Source organism: Micromys minutus (genome assembly GCF_963924665.1).
Source record: "Micromys minutus genome assembly, chromosome: 1".
Taxonomy (NCBI): Eukaryota; Metazoa; Chordata; class Mammalia; order Rodentia; family Muridae; genus Micromys; species Micromys minutus.
Window position 1 is genome coordinate 202,615,014 of NC_137969.1, and position 21,627 is coordinate 202,636,640.

Genomic DNA, 21,627 nt, shown 5'->3' on the forward strand with positions numbered 1-21,627 from the left:
CTTAACCATGCCGTGTACCGTGTGTTCATCTCACAAGTCCTGGCAACAGTTCATCGTTCATCTGTGTGCCGCACTGCATCACGTCTCTGCCATCTCTTTCATGTGGCTGTGCGTATTCCACTAACAGAGATGAGGAGGAAGGCAGTTCCTTGTATCAGTGCCCTAGAAGGCAACATTTCTCCTTTTTCTTTATATCTGAGAATTTAAAAAGAGTTTCAAATATGGCATTCTACTTGGTTTAGAAAAGTTTGTATCCAAAAGCCATCCCAGCCCTTACCATGAACAGTAATTAACCTGCTCTGTGAGTGGTTCTGTCATTCTTAAACAGTAAACCTTGTGCTGTACAGATTTTGATTCATATTCATGAAAATTAATTTGACTATAGCTCATTATAGTCTTAGAATTGAACGAAACAAAATGTATAGTAGAAAAATAATTATCAATACTCAGATTTTGAAAAGCAAAGCATGGCTTTTATATGACAAAGGGTTGTCTCTCGGGGAGACACTGTATAAAAATAAATGCTCTGCTGATTCGTATTTATCCACATATCTCAAGCAAGTTACTCAAAACCTTGAGGTTCTTTTGTCTGGGCTCTTTGCTCAGTGCTTCACCATTAAAACCTGGAGATGAAGAGAACCACTGAGCAATCTCTTTTCTTTGGAGCTAGAATAACAAAATATGAAGTCTAGAATTAAGACAAGCGATACTTATCTTTTAAAATGATTTTAAATGAAGATTTGTATGTAATAAACTTTAATTTGGTGGGAAAGCATGAGTTGAAATAAGCATGCATAGCAGTTGAAAGATTCGGGAAAGGTGGCTGCATAGTGTATTCTCCACGGGAAGCATATTGCCAGCTTCTGAGTAAAACTTTGATTTGGTTTGAAGCTTTTGTGAGTAACAGATTTTAGTGCAAGTTACTACAGTTCTTTCTGAATAATGTAGGTCATGAAGAGTTCATTTGTAGGTGTGGCAGCTGTCTTCTTTGGAAGACTGTCTTTAATAGATCCATTTCATTAATTGTCATGAATTCTTTTTATGAACAAAACCAGTACATCAGGTTTAACCAGCTAAAAACTGTTCTCATAGTTGTTATCTTTATTGTCAGAAAGAATATTGTGAAAATAGGGAATTACTGCCCGTACTTTAACTCTTGACTAAACACAGAAAAGGCACCATCCATGAACAATAACTTAGGGGCATATTATCAAGTTGACATAGAGTGTTTCAGTTCCATTAACTTTAAAACCCCATGCTTTGGTTTCAGTGTCTTCCAGGTAGGAGTAATGCCAGAGCCGTCGGCTAGGTGCTCTGAGTTAATGTGATTAATGTCAAGTAGCAGGATGTTCATTCTTTCTTCCATAAGCCTTGGTCCTTAGGTATTTTAGACTCAATGGCCTTCTAAGGACTGCCCACTCAGAAACAAATGGTGGTATTATGAAGCAGCAGTAATGGGTTGGAAAATAGACCTTAGCATGTATATTCTATTTACCAATAGAGGACATTTTCTTCTGGTGGTCTTTATTATGAAATCATGCATACAACATTAAAACTGTGTATTTTTCAACTTCAAGATGTTTCAAAAGCTTGTTTAGAGTATGATTGACTATTGTATTGTTGTCTATGTTCTGTGTCTTTTATATATGAAAATAATAAGCACTTGTCTTTTGTTAAGCAATTAGTACCACAATTGTCTTAATTTAAATGATTAAAGTGAAAAAAGAAGTGGTTGTTGGCTTCCTCTAGATTCCACACTTAATCATTTTTAATGAGAATGATTATAATTTTTGGGGATTATTGTACACATTACATATTACAGATATGTGTCCAAAGAAGGTGCTAAAATACAATAGTTACCATTTTTTACTACTTACAGATTTAGTATCATACTTAAGAAAGTAGAACACAGACAAAGTGACATGGTTTTTGGTGGTGCAAAATGAACCAAAGCAATGTTCTTTATATATACAAAATTATATCTCCATTTTCTTTTTCTGGACTCAAAATTCAAATTTGGAATCTTTTATCTGGCCAGAATCCTAGATATCTTAAGTTTGTGAAACATGAAATGTTATTTCAAAGGCATTCTATTCTTCATCTCCTGAGGTTTTCAAACTGCCACTCCTCAGAATTGGAAAGTGAGTCTAGTTATCCATGACCTAGAGTAAACAATTTGGGCTGTTTTCACAATATGTCCTCCAGCTGCCCCAAGATCAATGTCGACCTGCCATTGAAGGCAGATCCTTATGACTGTTGACTGGCTCTGCTCATGACCCATGTGCATCTGACCTAAACTGTGGCCATGCTCATAGATCCCTTCCTTCAACCAGATTACAGGCTTCAGTGTGCTCCCCAAGCTTGGTCTTCTCTAAGGCCAATGTTCAGTTTAGCTTTGGAGTGGATCTTAAGCCCTCACTGTCAGTGCTGTCCAGGTAGACCATATATCCGGGTAATGAAGTGTTGGCTGGTGTTCATCTAGCACTCTAATTTTGGCAGACTTGTTTCATACTCTAATTTAATTTTTCTTCCCATAATGGTGTGAAATAAACAGTGCCAGCAATTGGGAGGCAGAGGAGGCAGAGCTCTGAGTTTGGGGACAGCCCCATTTGTAAAGTGAGTTCCAGGACAGCCAGGGCTACACAGAGAAACTCTAGTGAAAACCAACAGCAGCAATAATAATAGACAGATAAATTATTATTATTATCTACCTTACAAGTGTTGAACAAATCATGTAAGTGTTTAATGGAGGAGTCAAGGTTTTGACTACAAAATGTCATGTTTCTTTTCAGTACTTACTGTTCATTTGAATTTGTTAATTCCACAATATCTTCCAAGTTTCTTCAGGCAAAATCCTTTCCTTCAGCATGTGCTAACGTGATCATTCCTACAATATGGTACAGCTTCAGCATGTGCTAAGATGTGATCATTCCTACAGTGTGGTACAGCTTTAGCATGTGCTAACATGTGATCATTCCTACAGTGTGATACAGCTTCAGCATGTGCTAACGTGATCATTCCTACAATATGGTACACTGAAGCCTTAGTATTCATGCATTTTTAGAAACTTTGTATTACTTGATGAAAATCGCACAATCGCATTAAAATCCTGTTTTATTATGTCAGCAATTTCTTAATAGCTCAAAATTTGTGTTTACCAAACTAAATTTATTTCATTTTTATCTATTTTAGTAAAATAAATTTATCACTTATAATAGTTTTACTCAATGTATTTCAATAAACTACAGAAACTAAGAAATCTAATGAGATTGTTAAGAATCTCCACATGAAAAAAAAAAAAAGAATCTCGATGTATTCTATATCTTAATGTTGGCAGTTTATGTGTGGACTCATAGTGGTTACAATAAAATAAGTAATATATATGCCAGTTTTTAGCTCTTTGTCCAACCAAACTCAATTTTTGTTATATTATTTCCATATTCAGCCTATGAAATAACATATTTTCTTCCATAATAAGCAAGATTATACATGTATTTCACAACCTAAATAAGTGTCACTAGATAGCATCTACCCTGTAGTTTATTCTCCAGATGAGAAATAGATTATTCTCAAGAACCAAGGACCATTTTTATACTGGGTTGTAGCTTAGCTCAAAACAAAATGATTGTAGGACCTCTGCAAAAGCAGAGCAAGCATATTATACCTGGATTTATATCATAAAGGAAATTAAGTTTTGCTTATTGAAGTAACCTAACCTTTTTTGCTACAAAAAATAATTATAAGGTCAACCAATCTTCCCCAAATTACATTAAATTCCCTGTTGTATTTAAATTAAATATGCCTTTTATATTGGTTTGTCATTTTGAAGAGATGTATAGTTGTATTTTTTTCACTCCTGTGTATAAATTCCTTTTAGCAAATAATTACCACAACAGGCAGAGATATTAAAGAGAACAAAAATCTAATGTTGTGGTTTCATGCCCTTTTTTTTAATGCTAGAAAACATCAGCTTATCCTAACAGTTTCTCTCAAAGGAATATAAAATTGTTCAAAAACCATTGATATTTAAATTGTTTAGTAGATAATTTGTCACTAATTTTAGAAATTCTTGAAAATTACAATGAATGCCTTTTAAACTTTTTATAACATTTGAATATATAAGTTCAGTAATATATTTTGTTGATATTCAGGAATTTGTGTTGGGGTCTTGAGTATAGAGTAGGCAGGGCCTCTTGGACCAGCCTACTTCAGCCATGTGGGGCGTCCCTAAAGCTGGGTAAAGTTTATTTTTATGTCTTTATTCTTCTATTTGTTCTGTCCCTAACACTAACAGCTAGTGTAGTATCTAGCAGGAAGTGGGTGGACATTCATGCTCTAGGTATTCCCTAAATGGGTGAGAATTCTGCATCCCCAACCAGACCTTCTATGTCCTCCACTGACTTCCCAGCAACTGCAATATGGGATTTTTCTTGGGGTCAGAGAAATGAGGGCACTACTGTCCCTCAGAAAGCTGTCCCTTGCCTACTCTCTAAGACTCTAAAGCAGTGGCTCTCCATCTTCCTAATGCTGCAACCCTTTAGTGCAGTTCCGAATATTGTGGTGACCCCCAACCAAAAATTATACTGTTGCTAATTCATAACTGTAATTTTACTGTTGTGATGAATCTTAATGTAAATATCTGATATGACCCCAATCCATAGGTGAAGAGCCACTGATCTGAAGTACATTAGAACTAGACAAATTTGTAAGACCATGAGAGGTAAATATTGTCAGCAATAGCTTTCTCACGCCTCCATTACAATATGCACAACCTGCTCTTGTCTGAGCACCCTACTTCTCCTTGATGAATTCTCAGTTTTCACCCTCAGCCAAAACATTTATGTCTTCCTTCAAGTCCTCTGTGATCCTGCTGTTTTTGCGATTTCTGCAGCCAATTTCTGAGATGAAACCTACTAAAGACAGTTTAGAGCAAAATTGCATATAGCATCGTGCCATATTGTTCAGTTTCAGAACTCAACTTGCTGGTAAATATCCCTGATACAGTTTGTCTTTGTCTTTGCACACATGTGCACTTGTGACTCATAGCCTGAACAAAAACCATTTTTAATTTCCTGTTAAGGTGTTCATCTATTACAGGGGCTGGATACTCAGTTCATATTTTTCAATTTACATGGTTAATTGGTTGCTTGTGCAACCTGACCATTTTCTGAACTTACTCCAGCTGCTTTCGTGGCTATTTTAGATTGAAGCCTAAACATGTACCTGCTAGCCTGCCTTTAGTTCTTATAGGGCCATCATCACTGTATTACAATTGAGAAGTAAAACACACACACACACACACACACACACACACACACACACACACACACACACACATTTATATTTTATAACAAACACAAACTAAAAATGCAATTTGTAAAGTATTTGTAACATATACCTTCTTTCTAAATTTTGGTGCATAAATTGTTTCATTAATAAGTACCTTACCTTTAAATAATCCTTTAATGGAGTCTTAGGTAAAATTCACAGCACCTGGACTTTCAATAACACCTTCAAAATTAACTTTATGCACCCCTGATAGTATGAAGGCAACTCTCTTCCATATACATGGAAGAGACACCTTCCATATCAAGCAAAGCCATGCATATCAAAGCCGTCCTCTAAGCCACCATAAAGTAAAATAAACAGATCAGTCATGATTGCAAAGTTAGCTGTTGTCACCTCAAATCCAGGACACTTCTAATGTTTTATCATTCTGAAACATACTCTATTCGAACACATTTTTGTTTTCAGTTGTAGCCCTTCCTCTTCCTTCCTTCCTTCCTTCCTTCCTTCTTTCCTTCCTTCCTTCCTTCCTTCTTCCCTTCCTTCCTTCCTTCCTCCCTTTCTATCTTCCTTCCTTCCTTCCTTCCTTCCTTTCTCCCTTGCTTCCTATTTTTCTTTCTTTTCTTTGGATGTTTTGCCTGCTTATAGGTCTGTGTGCCCTGAGCATGCCTGGTGTAATCCAAAAAAGGATGTCAGATCCCTGGAGCTAGAACTATAGATGATTCTGAGCCATGTGGGTGCTGGGAATCAAACTGAAGTCCTCTGCAAGAAGTAGTGCCACTCCAGCCCCATTTGAACCCTTTTGATGTAGGATATGTCTTGAAGGTCTTCAACTCAGTATTCTGCCCTGAGTTACCAGTTCTTATTTAATACATAGGAAGATAATTCTTGACTTTCTATAGTTATGCTGTTAAAATTCAGATTAGGGCTGGAGAGATGGCTCAGTGGTTAAGAACACTGACTGCTCTTCCAGAGGTACTGAGCTCAATTCCCTGCAACCAAATGGTGACTCACAATCATCTGTGATGGGATCCATGCCCCCTTCTGGTGTGTCTGAAGACAACGACAGTGTAGTTGTATATAGTAAATAAATAAATCTTTTAAAAATTCAGATCAGCATTTTTAGTATTATATTAAATATCCTTTAAAATCCACTAGTCTAATGTGAATACACACACACACACACACACACACACACACACACGTGCACACACACATATAAAGAAATCAACCATAGTTCTAAAAACATCTGCTCAAATGAAAAGCAGTCTAATAACATTGAAACTGATAAAATTTATTTTTATTTAACAAATGAAATTTTCATGTTTTTCTGCCTTAGCAAGTAGAGTCATTAAAATAAGGAAGCACAAAATTTGGAAGATTATTTAAATGTAAAGATCTAAAACCCAACCTTGCCATGGTGAATAAAGCCAAAAGGTTGGTGTCTCCCAATTTTACAGAGCGTGTTGCAATCCCTATGAGAACCGCCCTATAGCAGGTTTTCACCAAACCTGGTGCAGTATGCGGTAAAGTGGAAGGTCCTGGGCTATTTAATACTTTGGCACTGGCATTCTACCAAGAAGAAAAGTTACCTTTTTTCTCTCTTACATTTGTATGATGTACAATGTATAATTACAGTGAACATTCTTTTATATTAATTTTTGTGTAGTCTTTTTCTGAACAGGATACTAAAAATAAAATAATCTGAATGCTTTTACACCTACACACTATATTGCTGATTATTTATGGAGGGGAAGGAAAGATAAAGTTGCTTTTAAGAGTCCTTTAACATATCAGTTTGATAACTAGCAAAACACCTTTACAGCCATTAAATATTTACCAAGACTTGGCTTTAGGCAAGGGGGCAGTTTAGTGCACCAAATTTGACTCTCTGCAATGCCATTGATTAGCTATCAGAAGGACAGAGTTAATAAGTAACTTTAAGTATCACAGAGTGCTCTACATTCTTGTCAAACCTTTTCTCTGAAGATGGCCTTAAAAAAAAAAAAAAAAAAGTCTGTTCTAGCCGGCATTCACCTCACCAATGATTGCACAAGCACAGCTCTGGAAGAAATAAAGGCCAGGCAAATCAGCCGAGCGGTGCTTAGGCAATCCTTCCTAGTGACTGTTGTCATTGCCGCTGGACTTTAGAACTGAGCATGTTTACATTTAATTAGAAAGGACACACAGTTTACAGCACAGTAGCTATCAATATCGGATCAGAATTGATTTCCGCTTTTTCTCCAGTGATTGCTTCCTTCAAGCTAATTAAAAAAGGCATATAACCAAATGACTCACATAAATTTTAAAGCAAAGTAAACAGTATTCCCTGGAGAGCCGAACAAAAGTAAATGGCATTCATCCTGATTATTAGCTAAATTTTTAAAAAGAATTCTGATGCTTATAAACGTGTCGTAAGTCCTGTTTTCGTGTTATCAGACCGGTGACATGCTAGTGTTTCCCTTTGAAGAAACCTCAGTGAATTGCTTTGCCTGATACTTCAGCTCCAGAAGAAACAATTGCCTTAGTTTTATCTCGGTAATCCCCAAAACATAGAGATAAGTTGACCTGAGAGAAGCTTGGGTTTGTCAGGTTCTTAAGTTTCCACATATTATTTAAAAAAAAAAAAACAAAAAAAGACAACCAAACATTGAAAATACAATAAAAAAGGAGTTAATTTTCTTTTTATTAAAGGGTATAGAACACGTATGTTATTTGCTAAAATTCAAGACCATTCAGGTATGAATGGCTAACAGGTTTTTGAAATCACCACAGGTAAATTAATACATAATAATATATTAATATACATTATATTAATATATGTATTATATAATAGATAATATTTAAAAGATTGTTTCTTTTAATTCTCTGATCTGTTGGACAGAGACTGGTGTTCAGTTTCATTAGCTAGTATTTTGATGATTATATAAACTTCTGTGAAAATATAAAAATCAGAGCAATAAAGGAAAATGGGAGAAAAGCAGCTGCCTCCCCCACCAGGAATCACATCTAAGACCTCCCTCTTCCCTCATGCATGATTTCTGCCATTATGGTACATCTCCTTTGGATGGCCATCAACACACAAGAAACTACAGAATGATTCTGACTGAGCACAGCCCCTCAGAAGCGTGAGCTAACTAATTTAAATTTCAGTTGTTTGGTAAGCATTCTGCCAAGATCTGCAGATAAATAACGGATCAACCTTCCGTAAGATAAAGGATATAGGTGTACCTAAAGTACACACAGCATTAAGGGGCTCTGTGCTTAGTCCTAGCACCCCAAAAATAAAATAAAAATAAACCTAAGAGATTATATTTTTGTCTGTTTTAGCGTCTGTTATACATTATACTTTGTGTAGTTGTTCAATGAAGATCCATGAATTCCTCCTTCCAAATTTATTTCACAACAGACATTCCGGAGCCACAGGCAGGCCTCCAGAGTGAAGATGTACGTCTACCAGTGTGTGCCTGCAGTGTCTTCCCAGGCAGCTCGACTCCTAAAGGGCTCAGTGCTCACTTGTCTAAATTTCACTTCATTTTAGGCTCTTGCTTACTCTTGGTGCGCACAGAGAAACCAAACCATAACCCACACTGCTTACTAAGTGTTTAGTGTACTTCCTAAAGAAGCGCTTAGACACTTGACGAAGATTCTTCTTCTTCTTCTTTTTTTTTTTTTTTTTTTTTGTTAAAGGTTTATTTATTTGATATATAAGTACACTGTCGCTGTCTTCAGATACACCAGAAGAGGGCATCAGATTCCATTACAGATGGTTGTGAGCCACCATGTTGCTGGGAATTGAACTCAGGACCTCTGGAAGAGCAGTCAGTGTTCTTAACCACTGAGCCATCTCTCTAGCCCTTGACAAAGATTCTTATAAGCCATTAAGACACAAAAATTGATAACTATGTGATCTGGGGTAAGGAATCCTTGTTCTACAGATATTGACTGAAAAACACTTTCTAAGTAGTAGATTAATAACAAATGGTTAAAGGGAATTATTTTGGAGATTTTTTTTTTCCTGATGCATACTACATATTCAGTGTGAAACACACGAGACAGTCACCTATGGACCCTACAATGCAGATACCAGGCTTCAAATTTCAGATCCTTGGTGGAAAAGTAAGCACTTTAAACCAGGAGCCATCCCGCCAGCCCTTTATTTTTCTATAGAAAATTCATATACAAGGTGAGATGCGGAAAATGTGTACACGGGATGGGGCTCAGGATGCTAAAGAAATGGAAAGTTATTCATCCATCCTGACTGATGTTTTAGGGGTAGTAGCTGCATGATGAGAGATGAGCTGAGGAGGGCATCTTCCTCTGTGTTTTAGACAACTCACCCAAGACAGGGAACAAGAAGACTATTATTGTAATCACTTAATATAGGCATTCTATGTAAGGATAGCAGCAACAGGAATAAAAAGAAACTGAAAGATGAATGGGGGATTTAGATGTAAATAAGTATAATTGTTTAGATTGTAACTTCAGAGACACATATTAAAGATGATACATCTGTTGGGAGTTTGAAGGACAAAGAACATGCCTGTGCCGTAGAGGAATGCCAGGGCCATGAGGTGGGAGTGGGAGCATCTTCATAGAAGCAGCGGAATGGGGAGGGGGGATGGGCGAGGGGGAAGAAAGGAGATAACATTTGAAATGTAAATACATAAAATATCCAATAAAAAGAATTTAAAAGAAAAAAAGAAAAGAAAATGGCAGGAGGCAAAAGATCATTTGAGGAAAATAAGAAGTGAGATCGTGAAATCACATCCAGATATTTTTGGTAGACCTTTACAGGGTCGTCAGCAGGCAGTACCTTCAAGGTGCTGTACAGACCTGGTGCTCAGTGCGGCCAGCTGTGCCCGGGAGGAATTTGCTGTGTTATAGATGATTAACTGGAGGGCTGAGAGTGAACTGAAGGGAGCAAGAGAGATGGCTGCAGGAGGAGGCACCAGCAGTCAAAGGGCAAGGAGAAGAAAAGCTCTTGAGGAGACTTGAGAAGCTTTGGGAAAGTAAACAGAAACCAGAATGAATTGAATTGCAAAGCGGGGGAAGGAATGCATTTCCAGAAAGAATTGGCTTCCTTGGGGTAGATAGATAAGGCTTGAAAAGTGTCCTGATGTTTGGCGAATTCAGTAGCACGCTGGGCACAGAACACATTGCAGCGCCTTGAAATGGCATTTCGTGCAAAGGCAGCAAGCAACCATAGAGCTTGATTCTAAATAAGACTTTTCTAACTAGGTCCTAAATAAATCCTCTTCTATGCAAAACTGTAGTATCTGGAGAAGTTAGTAAATCTGAATCCTGATGCGTAACAATAAAATTCCTCATAGATATTCTGGTTCAGATAACTAAAAATGAGTTCTTGAACTTTATTCTGTTTTTGCAGATTTGGATTCTAGCATAGTCCCATGTCACCCCACTAAGGTTCCAAAGTTAACCCATTCAGAAGAACAAGTTAAAGCTTACCTGTGAGAGAGAGGCGTGGTGGCTCATGAGTAGTAGGAGCAATCTTAGCTCTAAAGACCACTCCATAACTACAGCAGATCTTAAAGCTAGTCCCATGACCTTCTGTTTAAAATCTTTCGGGGAGCATTTCATTTTTCTAAATGACGACCAGATTCCTTACGGGGCTCATCTCTAGGCATGTGTCAGTGATCTCTTCCCTCTAGCCGACCTGGGCTAGCTCCTCAGCATCCTTCCTTACTTTCTTTCTGTGTCACTGCTTTCTGCATCCCACAAAAAAAAAAAAAAAAAAAAACATGGCAAATCGTGTTTTTTCATCTTTTACTGTCTTTGGCCCATTTGATTTAAAGTGTCGTTGTCTAACTTCCAAATATTTTTCCAGCCATGTTTGTGGATTCACTTTAGTTTAGTCCCACAGTGGCTTAACTGTATATCTTATAACTTCTGTTCTTTTAATTTTGCTTCAGTGAAGTGTTTCTTCTAAGCGCGAGAGGAATGCGTGATCTGCTGTCTCTAAGAGTATTCTATCAATGCTCACTCTGTTGTAAACGATGGCTTGGGTGGCTATGGATTTCCAGAAAGAGTAAAGATCTCAGCTGCTGGTGAGCATGTGGACAAGAGGCAACTCTCAGAGCTTCTTGGTGGGTGGGATTGTAATTTACAGCCACCATCGCATTCCTAGCAAGAGGAGATAACTGTGTGTCAGTGGGAAGGTAGATAAAAATGCATGGTGTACTTATGCAATAGAATATTATTCTGCCTCGTCAAAGGAAGGCTTCTCATATTCTTGATGGCAACATGGAATGTGGAGGACACTGTGAGACAAGCTAGACACAGATGGATGACACGGTGCCTGTATGTGGGCTCTTATACAGCCTGAATTCCGAAACAGAAGGCAAAATGGTGGTTACAAGGGGAGGACTGTTTCACATGGATGATCTGAATTCATGGACTCTGGATATAGTTTAAATGATATGACCATGACTAAAAACTCTGCCTCAAATACTTGAAATTTCCAGAGATGGGAGCTCTCATTATTCTCAAAGTAATTGAACGGGAAAAACAAAGACAAATATTCTTAGAGAAATGTCCTACTTCTTTGAGTTGCCACTTTCATGTGCGGTGTATGTCTTTGTTCTTACTAAACTCTTCTTCTCTCGTCTACCAGACTAGAGTGAGAGTCACTGCAGTGTGGGGCGAATGCATTGCGTGTTTCCCTGATGTGTGAATGGAATGTGGTAGCTTTGGCTCTCAGCTTTACCCATGTCCCACAAATGTCTGTGTGCTGCACTTTTGTTACTATCATTACCTTCTCTGTCTTCTGAAATTCTCTTGGAGACTCTTGTTTCACTCAGAGGCTATTTAGAAATCCACTGTGTCGTTTCCATGTGTTTGATAGTTTCTTGTGAACATATAAAGCCTAAAAAGAGCTATAGTTCAATGGTAAAGAGCACTGGCTCTTCTTCCAGAGAACTTCAGCTTAATTCTCAGCGCCTCCTTAGCAGCTCACAACCATCTACAACTCCAGTGCCAGGGGATCAATAAGGATCCTGCTTAATAAATAGTGTGATCTATAGAACATGCCTTTTCTACCTTCCATAGGCACTGTATGTGTGTGGTCCACATACATATAGTTCACCCACATGCAGGCAAACCACCAATACATCTAAAATAAAAATAAAGGAAAAATTTAAATAATAAATTAGTAGACCCTGGAGTAATATTAATGACTGAATTGATACCATTTTTGTTAGAGAATAAACCACACATGGCTTTAATTTTGTTGAATTTCTGAAATTTGTTTTGTGGACCAAGATGATGTTTATCATGTTGTACGTTCTGGGGGCACTGAAAAATAATGTGTGTCTTGCTGCTATGTGTATCTGTGAGTATTAGATATGTGCTGCTGTTCAATAACATTGACTTATTCTGTACCATTTGATTGTTTTGTCTAGCTGAGAATATCAGTGGTAATACTTTGTAAATTATAACATTATAATTATATTACAGTTTAACAAATATTCTCTCTGAGGCAAACTTTAAATTAAATGGGATGTCACAAAGAGGAAACTGAAGTGATATCATCAGATGTCCTGTTTACTCAGAAAACCTTCTGGTCCAAAACCTCAGCCATGCTGAGTAGATTTTCTTTCCTTTGTATGTTATTCAGAATTGCAGCCCATTGGAGTACAAGCTAATTTCCTCAAAAATAAGTAAAATACACCACAGTTTTCTTGAAATGGCCTTGGTGATTTAACTAATACAATTAGCCGGTAAAGGCAGGCACTCCCTTCCCACAAGGTAGCACATACTTTTGTTTTTCATAGTTTGCTTTGGCTTTGTTTACTCTGTAAAACAAGCCAGGCCTGCCTCTTTTTAAGAGTGATTGAAGGATGTTATCTGTAGATGAATAAAGGTTGGGGAAACTGGCTTATTTCTCCCGATTCATGAAAAACCTGTAGTAACAGGCGCTTGTTTTCAACAGTGTTTACAAAATAGCTGAGTATTGCTGAGTATTGCATAATATGCTATAGAAAGTCAACTAGATTTAAATCATGTAAAAGGTTCACAGGTAAGAATGCCTTTCTTGGCCGGACTTGTGCTAAGAATCTTTACCCTTAAAGATGGCTATATTTGATTCTCCTTTGACCCGATAAGATTTTTCTCATGGTTTTGGAGTTGAAGAAGTTAAGTCAGTGAGGGAAACATTTTCCAAAGGTTACTCAGTAGAAGACAAGACTAAAACTTACCCTCTGTCCTCTGCACAGTACGTGCCTGCATCATGCTCAGCGTCCTTGAAGTACTCGCCTGGGAAACTGTTGGCAGGAGCTGTGCCTCATTTCTGGCCCCCTCCACGAATTGATTGTCCAAAGGAGGCTATGGTTTTAACACTCAAAACTCTCTAGACACTGCAAAATGACTTTTAGGGACAAAATTGTTTCAAGGCTAGAAGTACTCGTACCGAGGATGTGATTCAGAGGGTGAACTACTGGCTTTCCACGGTCCAGGGTCTGGGTTAGAGTTCCCCGAGCCTCAGAAAGCCGGACGCAGTGCAGAGCAGACCAGCGTTCCCCCAGCATTTTGGGGAGCAGAGCACAGCTGGTCTGTCTTACACAGTGGTGAATGACACAGGGACCCTGTCTCAAACAAAGTGCTTTCAGTGAGGACAGTCCTTTGATGTTGTCCTCTGACCTCTACACACATACCATGGCAGCAGTACAAGTGAGTGCACACACGTCATACATACACACATACATCATACATACACACACTCATACACACACATTATGCATACACACATATATCATACATACACACATGCATCATACATACACACATGCATCATACATACACACATCATATATACACACACATCATACATACACACACATACATTATACATATACACACAATCATACATACACACACACACAATTCACTTATTCCCACAAAGTCTTAAACAAAAGAATTCTACTCTATATTTCCTTACCTCTAAATTATAGATCCAAACTGTTTATCCAGTTAAACAGTTTATATAGATCACACTATATTTTAATTTTTTAAAAAAAAAATTTAGTAGATGCTCTCTGTATTTACATTGGAAATGTTATCCCCTCCCCCTCTACTTGTCATCACAAAGGTGCACTAGCCCCCAGTCACCTGCTCCACCTCAGTGCCTTGGCTTCCCCACATTACATCACACTATTTATTACGCAATTATTGCAAGGTAAATGAAGCGTACGCTGAGAGTTAAGTGCTGATTGTGGAGATATGAGTGAAATGTGCCCCCTTGGGACATGAATAATACCCCATGGAGGAAAAGAGAAGACATCAGGAAAGTAGCATCAAAATGTGGCGTAAGTGAAACCGTGCAAAGGCACAAGTACCTCAGCTGAGCCCAAGCGTGGCAACAACTGAGCGTGACAACCAGGCAGCAGACAAGTGGAGGAAAACACATACTGCGTGAAAATGCATGCTGTTGTGTGGGTGCAGGCATGATCGTACTCATGCTTTAAATCGAAGCAGTACACAGTCAGGGTTCAGGAGACAACCAGGAAACATATCAACGGAGAAAGTACTACAGAAAGGAGGTCTAAGGCGGGCTTAGTAGCACATGACTAGAATCTCAGGCCTGAGAGGACCGAAGTTCAAAGACAGCCTGTACTGTACAGCAAGTTCTCAGGCCAGCCCAAAACACACAGGACTCTCTCTCTCTCTCTCTCTCTCTCTCTCTCTCTCTCTCTCTCTCTCTCTCTCTCTCTCTCTCTCTCTCTCTCCTCCATTACTCTTCTTGCAATGATGAAACACCTGAGTAAAGCCAGTGAAGAGAATAGGGTTTATCTTAACTGTCCACAATCAAGGTCCCACCTCTGTTAAATTTCTTAGAATACCTGTGGGCCTGCCTCACACAGAGATCTCTGGTCTGGCTAGGTGTATGGGTTCAGGCAAAGGGAGGAGGGTTGTAGGGGAGCGACAGGTTCCACTGCCTCCCCTGCTGGCACTGCCCCACCTCTGTTTTGCCACTGCTGCAGGACATTGGGGGAGACTCTGGTGTGGATTCAGGGAAGTTTCAGGAAAACAGATCTCTTCCGAAACAGCTGTGTTACAGCTCCTCTGACAGAAGCTCTCACACTATAGAGTAATTCTTACACACACCTTTAATCCTCCTGTTTAGGCTTCTTATATACATTTTGGGGATGGTTCAAACTCTGGCATTTGGTACTTCCTATTGGCTTGGCCTGCGAGCTTGGAAATACCTCATCTACATATATGGGGATATGGTCCTGCTTCTGTCTCGAGCCCACATGGCATTTGGTCATGTCCTCACCTGTAGAGGAGGGACTTGTGCGTGACTGATTTGGCTTGAACCTATGTCATATCCTCACCTGGAGGAGGGACTTGGGGCATATGAGCTGTGGGAGTCTGTAGCCGTGTGAGAGGAGCCTGATCAGACTAGGAAGCTCCTGCTGTCCCTTAGAGTCCCCGGAGCTTCAACTGATCTCGACTGGGAATCAGGGTACCCTTCACCTCCCATAGCCCCACAAATACCTTTGCTGACAAACCCAGAAGTTTGTCTTCTACACAATTCTAAATCCTGAGAAGTTGACTATTGAGATTAACTATCACTGTTACTTAGTAATGTTTAAAGTCTCGTTTTTATATTTAAGAACATGAAATCACTAGGGTTATATAATTTCAAAACAGAAATGTGCCTTAAATTTTTATTTATTGTATCTCTTTACCTTCATAGCAAACAGGGGTAGTTACAATTCTGTGAGACATTGGTCATATGCTTTGATTTTCTGTAACTCAAGGACTCTTCTGGTTCTCTATCATTTCTTCTTTTAGAGCCTAGTTTATTCCCCTGGTTCATTAAATTGTAATGCTTCTGCTGTGCTGACAAATGAATCTAGAACTAAATCATTTTGAGGGAGATTATATGCAGCAGTATTCCTGAAGAAAGCCAAACAACGAGGTCCTGTGTCCATGTATGGTAAGGCACTATCAGACAAGAAGGGCAGTACCATGTTTGTAAACATTCATATGCTGAGAACATATTCAATGTACTTTACTTTTCACTCTCCCTATTGTGGGTTCATATAGGAAATTTTCCTTACCAGTATAAACATTTTAACTTTTTAAGTTTTTAGTGAATATGTAGTTCCCATAAAATAAAATAGACCTTACAATTGATATTTACCTAAAACTTCACCATACAGTTAATAATGGAACATTACCATATGGTCAGTGGGATGTAAACTACAAAGCACGGTGACAGCACATTCTGTAAGTTATAAAGAGTACAAGAGTAGGGTTATGTGACCCACTATCAGAGAAAACATCATTTAAATTCTAATTTCCCCTTAAGACCTGTGACCTCTCTGTCTGCTGTGGGCTTCTTGATTAAGACTTATTTATTTGTTTGTTTCCTTATTTATTTATTTTATGCATATGACTGCTCTGTCTGCATGTCCATTTCCGTGCCAGAAGAGGACATCAGAACTCACAGATGGTCATAAGCCATCCTGTGGTTGCTGGGAGTTGAACTCAGGACCTCTGGAAGAGCAGCTGATGCTCTTAACCACTGAGCCATCTCTCCAGCCACTGTCATGGGCTTTGAGTGAGTTTATAATACCAAGACCAGGTGTGGATTCCTTCCTGTGAAATGGTTCTCTAATCCAATCAGAGAGCAGTTAGTTTCCCTCATAATGTTTGTGCCACTATAGCATAAGTGTGTAGTTGATAGTGTAGCTCATAGAGTTCCCAATAAGGTAGGTCCATTGCTGCCTCCTTTCTTCCTCAGCTGGCTGCATAGCTCCTACACTGTGAAAGCTTTCTAGCAAAGGAAATCCTTCTCGCTTAGTTCTAGATTCATTCTTCTATATCCTACAACCAGGGAAGGTGGTATAAGGTCATATCATGTAATCACGTGGGCAAACAAAACAATGGCAAGAGCCATATATGATTATAAGAGAGTAGCTTCCACATGGCTTTTTTATATAATCTTCCTTTTCATTTACCTGGCCCTTAGTGTTTCCTGACCTGCCTCTGCCTCCCTATGTAGACCTCTCCACTCCCAGTATTATACTTCTCTACATGGATAACACCTATGCTTTACTGTCCCCTCTCCCTTAAAGTGTCCTCCTCCCAATAGCTTCTTTCTAGACTCCTGGCATCTATAGGAACTCTTTAAGTTGAACATAAAAACTGAGAGATTCAAACAGAAGCACATATATGGCATTGTTTTTCCCTGTGCCTGGGTTACCTCAGTTAGTAACCCTAACCCAGGTCATTTTTCTGGCTCCATTTACTTCCCTGCCAATTCCATCCCTTGTTTATATGTACCACAGTTTTCATTATCCACTCATCAGTTGAGGACATCCTGACTCATTCCATTTCCTAGTTATTATGAATACAGTAGCAATAAGTATGGATGAACAAGTATTTCAGTAGTATGATGTAAGTTATGGGGGTTACACCCACTCAGAGGAGAAGGGGTTGGGGGATGGGAGAAGGCTTGTGGGAAGGGGACAGTGAGTGGGACATAAGTTAAATAAGTAAAAAAAATAACAAAACAAATTTTAAAAATAATTGGGAGTGGGGTATACGTCCAATAGAGGAATAACCATGTGGTAGTTCTATTTTTAGCTTTTTGAGAAATTCCAACAGATGTCTATAGTGGCTACATGAGTCTTGTACTTACACTAATAGTGAATTTAATTCTATTGTTTAGCTACACCGACATATGCTCAAACTGCCTTCTAAATGTGTGTGTGTGTGTGCGTGTGTGTGTGTGTGTGTGTGTGTGTGTGTGTGCGCGCGCGCGCGCTCGAACACAAGAGCTTATACACTTAGATAACTACAACCCTTCTCAGAGAAACTCTTTGCAGTGAACTGGAGATTAAAGAGACTTAGGGCTACACATGTAGAGAGATAGATGTCAGCTGAGTTTTCAGCCCTAGACCAGGCATTTAATATCATTCCCTCCTAGATTCAGGGAGCATTGCAAAAGAGGAGAGCGAACAAATGTAAAGGCCAGAGAATAAGAAAAGGGCTGCAAAATGCTCTACTGCCAAATGCCAAATTCTGAACAGCCCGGGGCCTTTATAATTACAACCTCTCAACTAATGGCTAGTGATTACTCAGGATCTGCACAGGAGGCAATGGCCTCTCACTCTGACTGGCTTCCCACTGATAGAGAGGAAGAGAAGTCCTCGGCTTCCTTTGTATAACCACAGAAGATTCCACCAGGTGGCCCTGATTCAATTAAGTGGATCACAAAACAAAACCAAATTCAAAGTCTCCCATCTGAGAAAAGGACCCACAAGTGAAAATTAGGTTGATAAGAGCTGAAGATAAGAGAAGGTGTGGGAGAGAGTAACCAGAATACATTATATTTTTGGATGAAGTTATCAAAGAAATAACAATAAAAATGTAAATTTGGAGAGTCTCAAAGGTTTGTCTTAGACTGAGACTTCCTTTCCCAATGACTAGGAGTTTCTCACGGAGGGGAAGTAGTGCAAACAAAGCCACAGGCAGGAAAGGCTTTCTGTTTAAGAAACTGGCTGAAGGTGGCAAAGCCAGACAATGAAGAGCTATGGCAAGCAAAGAGGTGTAAGTGTTCCAACACCGGCTGGGAGTGGGGCTGTGGGTTCAAATGAGGTCTCTGCTAAGAGGATGAGATTCTTTAAATTACCTGCGTCTCTTTGTTTCCGTTTCTTACTTCATAAAACAAAGACAGTAAATAAGGCTATTCAAAAGGGTTGTTTGCAGGCTTAATGAGTTAAGATATATAATTTGTTATGTTCATGATTTTTTTCCAGAGTGCATGAGATGCCACTGCAGGATGTTAAGTGATACCACTTAAAGGTGGTCCAGCGACCAGCCCAGCTTGGGACCCATGTCAAGGGGAGGCTCCAAGGCCTGACACTATTATTGATGCTTTGCTGTGCTTACAGACAGGAGCCTAGCATGGCTGTCCTCCCAGAAGCTGGTCAAGCAGCCAACTGAGACAGAGCCAGATACTTACTAATGGACTGAAGTCAGGGACTCCTGTGGTTAAATTAGGGAAAGACTGGAAGAAGCCCAGGAGGAGGGTGACCCCATAGGACCCCACAACAGTCTCAACTAACCCAGATCCCTGGCATCTCTGACACTGAACCACCAACCGGGCAGCATACACTAGCTGGTCTGGCCTCAGTGGGAGAAGATGCGCCTAACCCTCCAGAAACTTGAGGCCCAAGGGGGTGGGGAGACCTGAGGGTGAAGGTGAGGGTGAGGACATCCTCTTGGAGATAGGGGAAAGGAGGAATGGGATGAGGAACTGTGGAAGGGTGGAGTAAGGACTGGACTGTTAAAAAATAAAAGTAATTAAAAAAATCACTATCTACTACTATTTGATACTGTAGACTGGCTTGATAGCATCCTAATGGAAGGTGAAGCTTTGGGAGACAGCTTGAATAATTATATCCCAGCCTTTTTGAGCTGGGATATAATCTCCAACCACATATTCATCTGCACATCATCCCAGTATTACACAGGATAACCAACCGACCAGAGTTTAGCAACATTCTGTATTGTTGGAGATTAATTTAAATCCTGAAATGATTTCTTTCGATATGTTAACTGTCTTAGCTTCTATAAGATACTTACCCCATGTTGTGGACAATATAAAGGCTTTTCTTTAACTTAAAAGAAAGAAATTTAGAGTCACTTTCATCTGAACAGTTTCCGATGAAGCGTCAGACTAGCATTAGGCCAGTACTGAAGTTCTCCAGGTAGCTTTTTGTGGCTTTAAGAATTCTACGGCTCCTATGCGTGTTCTCAGCTGGTGTTATATCAGCCAGAGGTTGCACTTCCAACAATTCTGTCGACATTTCCTTTGTATTCATATACCAGAATGATTTTATTTAATAAAAAAAGAACATCTCCTATGTGGATTTTAAATTTCCCTTATTAAATATTTATATTTTCAAAATGTCTTTATTTAATTGAGTGAGGTGCTTGGTGCCATTTCAAAATAACCTCAGGTGGTGGGTGTAATGACATATCAAAGATTTGACCTTTAGCATTTTAGGATTCTATTTGTCTGCATTTTCTTCTGCATTCATTTAGTCTTAATTTGTATGCTCTTTCCCTGTGTCACTTAATGAGTCGATGTATTTATAAGAAGATTCATTAACCTTAAAAGTAGATATAGATACATATTATTCCACTGGTGATTTTAGCTCATTCATATTTCCACTGTGGCAAGTGTGTAAGGCCGGGGTGGGGGGTATTTGCACAGACCTCATTCATTCTCACTCAGACCTTCGCTAGGCCCTAGATCTCCTAACTGCTGTCCATCCTCCTCTCCTGTCTTTGCAGTCAGCTTATTATACTTTTATTTACCCAGAGATACTTTATTTTCTAGTTCTGTGCTATTCCTTTAAAAGAAAATTGAATGTAATATTTACACTGACATAATTAAATTAACATTTTCCAGCGTCTTTCTGTGTGCTGTGATAGCATAGATAACCAGTTGTTGGCACAGCTTCTGGCCTAGTAGCAGAGTTATAGAACAGTGAGCAGTTACAATGATATGTTATGAACGTTACTTACACTTGCCCATTTAAGTACTCTATATTGATTTTTAGAAGAGGGGTTTCAAGTGAAGATTATTTTTATTAACCAAATCATTGAACTTTCAGTCCACTTTATTTATATTTGTATTTTTGTATTTTCTCAGTTTGCACAAATCATTATCTCAAGAAGAAAACTTGAAGGATCAGTTTAACCATGCCCTCAGTACCTATGAAGAAGCCTTAAAAAACAGAGAAAGCGTTGTTTCCATCACTCAACAACAGAATGAAGAATTGGCCGCCCAACTTCAGCAGGCTCTCACTGAGCACGCAAACATGGAGTTACAACTTCAGTGTGCTGTGGAGGCCTCCCAAGCAGCCAATGAAAAGATTCAAAAGTAAGTAATGATCCAGCCTTGATGTTAAAGGCATAAAACATTAGAAAAAAAAAACTTTCCTTGGGAAACTCAACAATACATATATTTTTTTCTTGTTCATATACTTATGAATGCTCTAAGGAAAAAATAACCAAAATGAACTCTTTTAGCTTACATTTCACACCCTTTTTTGACATCAAAAAATTATTTGCTTGACCCTTATTGTTACTATATTATTTGGGACAAGTTGTATATGCTAAATGCCCCTGATCAGTTCGTGAAGACTGTGGTGCTTAAATCCTTCCACAGTGTTATTTGCAAAAGGGGGGGAGCAAACAAGTTACCACATCTACACTCACTGAGCATCACTGTCAGGTTCCTGGAGTTCAGATCCTCTGTGACCTTGTTCCCTGAGGCCTCTAGCTGCACTGAACCCA

At 38.9% G+C, this 21,627-nt stretch overlaps 1 protein-coding gene across 1 annotated transcript in view; it reads left to right on the forward strand.

The window, feature by feature from the left end:
* MIPOL1 (mirror-image polydactyly 1) overlaps nucleotides 1–21,627 on the forward strand; it is a 286,282-nt gene that overhangs the window by 222,835 nt on the left and 41,820 nt on the right. The window contains exon 10 of the mRNA XM_080936131.1: nucleotides 20,981–21,211. Coding sequence (XP_080792257.1) covers nucleotides 20,981–21,211 — 231 coding nt within the window. The remainder of the gene's footprint in view (nucleotides 1–20,980; nucleotides 21,212–21,627) is intronic.